This window comes from Theobroma umbraticum, unplaced genomic scaffold, assembly GCF_002168275.2.
Source record: "Theobroma umbraticum cultivar Fairchild unplaced genomic scaffold, ASM216827v3 scaffold_302.0, whole genome shotgun sequence".
In the NCBI taxonomy this organism is placed as follows: Eukaryota; Viridiplantae; Streptophyta; class Magnoliopsida; order Malvales; family Malvaceae; genus Theobroma; species Theobroma umbraticum.
Window position 1 is genome coordinate 578,667 of NW_018397287.1, and position 9,721 is coordinate 588,387.

The 9,721-nt window shown below is 33.3% G+C and overlaps 1 protein-coding gene across 1 annotated transcript; it reads left to right on the plus strand.

Annotated features, from left to right (window-relative positions):
- On the plus strand, positions 1-9,715 carry LOC110428572 (Ikzf5 (DUF668)). The gene is made up of 9 exons (XM_021444435.2): positions 1-367; positions 661-1,287; positions 3,520-3,845; positions 3,986-4,078; positions 4,172-4,262; positions 5,986-6,079; positions 6,285-6,382; positions 6,602-6,671; positions 7,058-9,715. The coding sequence occupies exons 2-9, from the start codon at positions 955-957 to the stop codon at positions 7,171-7,173; spliced, it is 1,221 nt and encodes a 406-aa protein (XP_021300110.1). The 5' UTR covers positions 1-367; positions 661-954; the 3' UTR covers positions 7,174-9,715.
- The last annotated feature ends 6 nt before the right edge of the window (positions 9,716-9,721 follow it).

Here is a 9,721-nt window from a genome sequence, read left to right on the forward strand (position 1 = left end):
AAAGAGTAAAGAGTAGAGTGTGTTTTCTTTGTGGGTTTTGTTTGTTTGGCAGTGACACACAAGAGAGAAGCTGTCAAGCTGCCCTGACTGACACCCCCTCTGAGAAGTCTTCTCTCTTCTTCTCTCTCTCACTGTAACTTCCTCACAAAAAATTATAAAAGAAAACTTTCTTTTATTCTCTTGTTTTTGCTGTTGTTCCTGATCTCTTCTTCTTAAAATCAACATCATTTTTTTTTTAAATAAGTCCGTTTCTTTTCTTTCTTTCCTCTTTGTAAAGTTGGTCTGTGTTAGAAAACAACAGAACCCCGCATCTCTTATAATCTTGCTCTCTTCTCAGATCCAACCCTTTTCTCTATCTCTCCAACTGGTAAGCTTATCTTTTCATTTTTTTTAAGATTTTAAATTACTTTTTTTTTGTTATATTGAGCAGTTTTTTGATCTCAAAATTTTGATTTTTTTTCCTTTTGCTAATTGGGTATTTGCCTGCTTTCTGGGTTTTCTTCATTTTAGTCAGCATAGTCAAATTCTTTTGCTTGTTTTGTTCCTGATTTGTCTTTTGCCTATTTCTGGAGATGCTCTGAGCTGGGTTTTTGTTTATTTCTTGCTGCTTCATTTGGAATTTGGATTCATGGACTTGCTTGTTTTCTTTCTGTTTTACAGTTTGGTGAAGCTTGGTGTTGATGGATTGGAGCTTCAATATGAATCAAATTTGGTACTGCGAATGCTTTGCTGGGACTTGGGTTTATATCTCTAGGTTTAGACTGGTATGATTCAAAAAATTAGCTAGGGACCCCCTCAGTCTTGTGAGAAGTTAGGAGCTTTTAATTAGCTTTTGTGATTGTTTTGATTAAAGAAGGAAACAGTCGCTGTTCTTGTACATATTAGAGCTTCTTGGCTTTTTTATGGCTAATTTCAATCAACACTGAAGTATAAAATTCGCGGTGATTGACACAAATGGGTGGGCTTTGCTCGAGGAGATCCACTGTAGATAATGCTCCCGGTGGAGGCTTTCCACATGTTAATGGCCATTTTGGTCGAAGGTCTGGATTGGTTTTTCAGACCCGTGAACTACCCGCGAAGATAAACACCAATTCAACTCCCCCTCCCGCCGAGGATAATGCAGATAATGCAGACAAGGAGTCAAGCGAACCCTTTTCCTTTCCAGAGATTAGTACAGTTCCATATGATACGACTTCTGATGATATTAATGATGGAATTCCTCATTTGACAAGGGCACTATCAAATAAATGTAGATCAGCCAAGTCTAAGCAGGCTGCTGTTGCAAAGGTAAGTTCAAATTCTACTGTGTTCCTTTTTCAAAGTTTTGTCCCAATTTTCTGTTTTGTCCAGGTGCTTATGTTCTATTTGCACTAGAATTTTCTCTTAAGTTGGTTTTATAATGCATGAGAGGGTTTAGAGATGCTGGATTAGGGTTTGGTTGTTCTTGTCTGCAGTACCATTTACAGTCACAGATTATTTGCTTGGAGGGAAACTGATGCAGAAGGTGTAGGGAGATCGCAAAAGGATGTAAAGATTTGTGTTTATGAGTACCTGACAGTTAAATACTGTGATCACCAACAAACACAATATTTGCACAGCTTTCATATAGTGTATGAAATGGAAACAGTCTTTCTTTAGGCTACAAAACTTAGTCTTTGACGTACTTATAGAAACATAAAATTACTTCGGGGGATTCATGACTGACACAATTCTTTGTGGTTTTTGTTGAAGTGGCACAAGTATCCATTATTGCCATATGGAATTATGATGCATATGTGTGGAAAATATAATGGATTAGTTGGAGTCCAAACTTGAGCATCAGAGATTTAAAGTTGAGTCTAGACTAGAGAAATTCTATTGTAAGATATTGCCTTGATTATTATGTAGTTTGCAAAATCTGATGTTGTGGTTGGATTGGGGTGCAGGTGTGAGTTTTTTTATCTTCACCATATTCTTTGTAAACTCATGTTTTAAATGGGAATAATAATACATGACTTAGCTGGAAACATTTGTCTTTTGGTACTGGAATAACAATGTATGGATGGGAATAATAGTATATGATTTGAGCTGGGAAAAAATGTCTTTTGCTGCTGGATTAACAATGTAGGAATTAACATTGGTTCCAGGAATGAGTTTTTACTTCATCAAATGTAGAAGTTTCTCATTCCTTTGATTCAACTCCTGATGTAGAGCTTTATGTTCTGACGATAAGAGCATCCAAGAACTTTAAACTGCTTTAGCCAAACTTAACCACCAGGGGGGGGTGGGGTGGGGGTTAGATATTGAAGTAATTTCAAGTGGCTTTATGATGATTTTAATGAAACAATCTCAGCCTAGGTTGCAACTCGGGACATGCTGCAAATTTTAATGCTATTATATTTTTTTTCTTATTCATTAGTAACTGTTGTTTTTGTTATGGTTGCCATATTGATGCCTGATGTTTCTCAAAGAAGCTAAATTGTTTATACCTACATACATAGACTCACTCTATAATTAAACCTACTATATCAAGACCATATTATAACTTTTCTTTTTTGGGGGTACATTTTATTTATTATCACTTCATGGTTTCCCTGATGAAATTATCGTTGACTGTTTGATGTGGTGAAACTCATCATGTTTCAGTCATACAGGCTTCAACTTATGCTTCTCTCCTTTACCGTGGATTGTATATTGAGATCTGTTTGCTAAATGTTGCATTTTAGTGGAGCTACATTACCTTAAAATTCTGAAACAGATGGCCATAGGGTGTAACACCATGAAAATTTTTGTGTTTCATGATAAAAGTCAAGCCTTTTTGACAAATGCCTTAAGGGGCTATTCAGATATCTTTCTTGTATATAGGCTCTCACCATAATTTTTTCTTTTTGAAAAGCAACTCACCATCATTAGGGTTGCCATTTTACAAATCTAGATCTATGATTGGTTTTAATGGATTTGGGGAACAAAATTAAAATGAATTTATATATATTCTGAAGTATCCACTAGAACTGTTAAAATTGATAACTAAGAAAATCTTTTGCTATACCATTCAACAGTCCAGAGTATGACCATGGTCATGTGATAACGTCCATTATATTTCTTAAATATGTGTAGAATGGATGGATTCTTTTATGCTTAATGATAGATGTGTCTAAGCTCTTTTTATTTGCTAGAATTGAGATTGAGAATTTTATTGTTAGCTGGGAATGGATAGGCAATGTGGAAGAAACTATCAGAAACATAGAAGGTTGTACCTGAACCATGAGAAATATTTTGTCTTATATGAACAAATTTGCTGCTTTTTCTTAATTCATTTCGGCAGGGAGAGAAGTGAGGTTGATTATTGTGCTAATTTTGTAATGTTGTGGATTCTAGCATTTTAATTACTCATTGAGAGCTCCCTACTGAGATTAGTGCAGAGAAGGATGCTTCTGGTTCTACTATTATTGATTTTTGTTGTTAGGTTGCAACAAACTTCATCCACTGAACATGCTTAACAATTATTTAATAGATCAATTGGTTGCTTTATTTTTGCAGGTTTCTGAGGTCAGCTCTCGTTTAGGCAGAGCTGGTACTGCTGGGCTTGGAAAGGCTGTGGAAGTGTTGGACACCCTTGGTAGTAGCATGACGAATTTGAATCTCGGCAGTGGGTTTACCTCAGGGGTAACGACAAAAGGGAATAAAATATCAATTCTAGCTTTTGAAGTTGCAAATACAATTGTTAAAGGTGCCAATCTGATGCAATCGCTTTCAATGGAGAATATTAAACATTTAAAAGAGGTGGTCCTTCTGTCAGAAGGAGTGCAAAATTTAATCTCAAGAGATATGGATGAACTCCTGAGAATTGCAGCTGCTGATAAGAGGTGGACAATGAAGAAAATGCCATATTGCTTTGAAAATGATTCTGTTGTTATACAATTTGTTAATATGCTAAAATGGTGGTCACATTCTCAGAGAATATGAGAGAGTGTTAATTTTTATTTTTGTTATCCAACTTCAACAGGGAAGAGTTAAAAGTTTTTTCTGGAGAGGTGGTACGTTTTGGCAATCATTGTAAAGATCCTCAGTGGCACAATTTAGATCGTTATTTTGAGAAGTAACTTTACTGCCTCTTACACTTTAATTGTTCTTTATGAAATTAGAGTAAGATTCTAATATTCTCTCCTGCACTATCTTTTATAAATTTTAGGTTGGGTTCAGAACTGACACCTGAAAAACAGTTGAAGGAAGAAGCAGAGGCAATAATGCAACAGTTGATGACTTTTGTTCAGTATACAGCTGTAAGTATCAAGCCTAACTGTCAAAATGAGAAAGCTGCTCTCAAAAGTTGCAGTCTAAGATTGTATTGTTTAAACCAATATGAATCCTATATCTTAGATCTTGTACTAAGTTGTAGAGAAAAGAATTTTTTCCCCCCTTGTTTTGGAGACATTGAATGAACTATGTACCATGTGGCAGATTGATTGACCTTGGGTTTAATTTCGTTCTTTTTTCTTCTGAATATGTGCTGGTGGGTTAATATCATAATTGCAAAGCTTGTTATAATTAATAGGGTACAGTTCAGAATTTTTTTCTTCTGAAATTATCTATTTGAAATTTGTGAAGTTATGTTGATGCCATTTTGTTCTACTGCAGTGGACCATGCGTATGCATCTTGTAGAGTAAGATCTTTGTTGATAATGATGTATCAAAATTAAATACCTTGACCTTACTAGACAAATGACTGGAAGTGTAGAAATGAAATGATGTTATCAGATGCTGTGTGTTATACTTTGATGTTTATTATGTTTTTCTTATTATTTCCAACTAGTAGATATGTTCAACATCAAGCTGTAACCTTCCTCATTATTTGGAAAATTATTAACATTTGGCTGATGCCCATCACATTTTGAATAGTGGCTTTATGAAAAGTCTTCCAAAATATGGCTGGCAGCTGATTTATTACTGATGAGGTGCTAGAATAAGTTGTGGGAGAAGCCTTATGTGCTTTTAATTTTATTCTTGTCCTAGGCATCCATATTGGAAAACTTGCTACCTATTCTAATTTTTTCTTGATTCATGGCTTTGTTGCATATCTTTATAAGAGAGATTTGCCAATGACACTTGCTAATTTCCATTGGCTTGAGGGTGGCCCCCCTACATCTCCTCATAATCATAAATTCTTGATTTTGCTCCCCCATTTTGCATCCACTTTTGATATTCTGTACTTCACTGCTTTTCTTCTTATTGCCTATATTGGATAATTTATAGTAGTTTAGAGGAATTTTGACCACAAAACCTTGGTGTAGATGACAAACTGTAAAGTGTAATCTATGATGGTTTCAATCTATATCCAATAAGGCTTGATTTTCATGCTTGTACAGGGGAATGAATTTGCTGCATGTTTGACCTTGGAACTTAGAAGGACCAAGTGCTTCTTTATCTTTGCATTTTACAGCAGTTCTTTCCCTTATAGCAGTTTTGCCTCTTTAAAATTACCTTGACAATGGCATATCACCACTTTCTTTTGATTTCTTTAAAGTCTGAAAGAAATCCAGATTTGTCCTTTTAATTGTCTGTTGCATTTTATCTGCTCTTTTAATGTATCAATCAAGTAGGTATGACATGGAACTCTAGCCTTCCTGTGCCGTTAAGTTGAAAAACTGACTCATTGATGGGCTAGTGAGGAGTGATTTGGCGAACTGTGAAAGTTGAAAACTGTAAGTGCAACTGCGTATGGGTGTTTTCTGCCAGAGAAAGTCCCCTGTGGGCTTGTTTGGACATTGATAGTTTAACAGTGATTTTTCTCTAAGGAAGTAAACAGCAGCTGCAGATGCTAATGGCTGAGAGTACACCTTTTAGATTAGCTGAGATTGCAGAAAATTTTCATACTTTTTGACTTTCATGTCCTGATGCATATCTTATAAAAGAAGGCATATGAACAACGGCACAATTTGTCGATTCTGTATTTAAAACCAACATGTCATCTCTAATCATTTAAGGAGAGAACTGTTTTCTTTGCAGGAATTATATCATGAGTTGCATGCCTTGGACAGATTTGAACAAGATTATCGACGTAAGCTTCAGGAAGAGGATAACTCAAATGCTGCTCAAAGAGGTAACCTGTTGTATGGATCTCTATTAGAATTGCTATTTTTTGTGGCATAGTTACTTCTAGATTAGCAAGGCGTTTCTAATTTTTATTTCTAGATTAAAGCGGTGAAGTGTATGGAACCCTAAAAACTGCACCTTGGTAATGTTATGGAATATAGCTAATTTCATGTAAGTTCCTTTGATATTATTATTTTAATTTTGGCATGTAGGAGACAGCCTTGCAATATTGAGAGCAGAGTTAAAGAGTCAAAAGAAGCATGTGAGAAGTCTGAAGAAAAAATCTCTTTGGTCTAAAATTTTGGAAGAGGTATGAGTTAGTAAAGCTATATGCATTTTCATTTTAGTGTTTTAAGACGAACTCCTAGATAAATTTTATTGATGTTCATTCTTTTTTCTTTTGAAGGTAGACTTTGAGTCTAAACTTATGCAAGCTTTTGCACACAATGTTGCCAGTGTCTTTTACTATTTATTTTTGAAGTTTATATATATTTGTTTGGGAAGGAAGTTTGATATCTTGTACTCATAGGTCATGGAGAAGCTTGTAGACATTGTTCATTTCTTGCACTTGGAGATTCATGAAGCCTTTGGCAGTGCTGGTAAAATTATCGAACTCAAAATATTTGGAAATGGATTTGGTGAAATATTTAGGTGCACTTGTTTATAAAATTGAGCAAAAAATGTGACTTGTGCAAATTGTTGAAATTTGAATCAAGTATAATTTCTTGTGCTTAATTGGAATTCCTAATTTCCTCGTATATTGAGAATGGATAAAAAATGCTCAATCTTAATCACCATTAAAATTTAGATCCTTGCATTAGGTTATTTGCAGTTGTTGATTTCATCTATTAAAAGATGACATACATAACTTTATGCCTCATGCACATGTTCTGTCATGCTTAAACCTATAATCCGCTTAGAAACACAGTATTAGCTATTTGTTCAATTTATCAAATAGTGTTGGTTTTTGCCTGTGACCTTGCAGATGGTGATAAACCCGTTAAAAGTTCTGTCAGCGGTCATAAAAAGTTGGGGTCTGCTGGTCTTGCGTTGCATTATGCAAATATCATTTCTCAAATTGATACTCTTGTAAGTTTATGATTTTCTGCCAAAGTGGATTTTTTAACCTCTTTTCTTTATCTGCTTTTCTTTGTGGTGGTATATTTCTGGAATACAATTAGAACAGATGACAGAATTCATCTCTTGGTAGTCCATTTGAGTTGATAGATCATCTTAGAGATTAAGGATGGTGGATATTTTGTTGTACAATCTTGATAATACACCACAAGCATTCATACTTTTTCTGTTATCCTTTTAAACTTATCATAATTGAGGGGTGACTGGAAATTTAGAAGAAAGTTTCAAAGAAAAAAAAAAAGAAGAAAAATAATAGTATTGTGATTCATGGAATGAATAAAATTAAGGAAATAACCCCAAATGATATAATGCTTTGGAGGAACTGGAGAAGAGTCAGCTGCAGACCTAATTAATTCATTCACGAAACTTGATAAAAGCTTTGTAAGTGTTTTAGTGGTCTTATCCTACCTTGATTTAGAGCTTTTCGGGGGCCTTACGTTCGGATTGCGCATATAGCCAATTTGCAGGGGCAGAGTGTCCCTTCGATATTGGGGGGCAAAATTTTTAAAATTTTTTATATATTATATATCTTTTTCAGTGACAACTTAAAAATAGTTTTTTATTGAATAATTAATATAAATAAAAAATAATAAAATGACCTTACCAGGTGTATTCAATTTTACTCAAACTCTTAAATTTTTCCCTAACTCTTTAAATATCTCCACACCGCTTTTTCTTTCTTTCTATTCACTCTCTTCTTTTTTGTCCTTTCAATGTGAAATTACAAGGAAGTAAAGTTTTTTTTCCAATTTTTTTTATATTATTATTATTTTTTTATTTTTTTCAATTCTATTTTATTTGTTCATATGTTTTAAATTTCTATAGATTTTCTTTTCCACATTTCTATGAACCATCAACTATTTTTTTCTTTAATGTGGATTCAGTCTTTTTTTTTTCTGTTATGTGGATTTATTTTCAATGATTTTAGTCTTTAAAAATTAAAAAATTATTATGTAACTCTCAAATATAAGTTCTAGCGTTGCATTATTGGTTGTTGTTTAAAATTTCACCGATATATCATTTTTTATCAATCCTAATTATATAAGAACAAATTATCTTGGGTATATCTTTTTAATGTGCTTTACATTTTATATTTAATTGAAAAGAAATTGTCTTGAGTATTTAATCTGTAAACAATCTTGATTATATAAAAGGAAATTATTAATTTTGTATATTGTATTTAGCTATTTATAATTTATGTGTTATAGTTTAATAGTTAGTATTTTAAGTTTAAATAGAATAAAATAAGAATATTGGATGTTGATTGTATTAATTTTTTAATCGTTTATATTGAGAAAGACAAAATTCTAGAACAAAATGGATAATGAGTTTCCTACAGATAATTTAGTTGTTTATATTGAGAAAGACATTGTCATTGTTGAACAAAACTTTCGTTGATGATTATTTTAAATCTTTTTCTTTTTGTTTTTTTTATATACATGTTATATAAAATTATTATCCATTATGAATCTTTTGATTGTTAATAATTAAGTGCCATATATTAGTTTTAAAAATTTTTAGCCTTTATTCCTCTTCGTCTTTGGCGTCTCAATAAAAGTTGGCTAGTTCTACCCTTGCCAATTTGTTTTAGGTTCATGCTGTAACACAACCTAACTAACACCAAAGAAAATCATGGACTACATTTCCTGGCACTATTGCAATGAAAATAAGAGATAATTAACCGTTTCCCGTCACCACTGCTGTACATATAACAACTAAAACTACTTTCCTCTTATACAATATTTCACATGTAAAGATACATGACATTTAAGAAGATATGTTACCGGTGGTTTACTTCCAGAAATGACTACCATATGTCTTCGATGTATTTTGATGATTTTAAACCTGTTGAAGGAGGCTTTTGATCTGGAATTTCTGAAGTCTATATTGTAGGTAGCTACTGTGAAAAGTAGTTCTGTTGCTACCATAAGCGTTGCTAATTATACAGGTTTTACCATATTCAGGTTCTGCTTGTATTTGGACATCTTTCCACTTTAAGTTATCTTTGAATGGCCTAATTATTTGGCAGCAGTCTAGCTTTCAAGTGAACAGACCTACATTTCTCATCTAGTACCATATGCTTCATGGTCCCTAAATTAATATTGATGTCTAGCAGGAGTCAACTTGAAACCTAAAGAAGTCGGATAATTTTGTATGTGTTGACTATTATATGGAATGGAGAGTTTGTTGTGATTTTAACCTTACTGGCCTATTTATATGTGGAGGTTGGCTGTTTTTTTCTTCTGAGTCTGATAATTTATAAGGCATATGATAAATATGGACCAACTAATATTTTGTGTGACAATCTGTGGGCAGAACAATAATGTAACAGGCTATAGAATCAATGCTCAGTTATTCTATTTCTGTTTGGTGAAGTTGTTCTCTTTATTGCATTTGAAACTTGCTATTTAATGAGGAAAATTTTAATAATAATGAGTGTGCTAGGGAATAATTAATGGTAACCTTTTGTTAGAATGGCTGGGAAAGATCACGATACCACTATTAAGGGGAT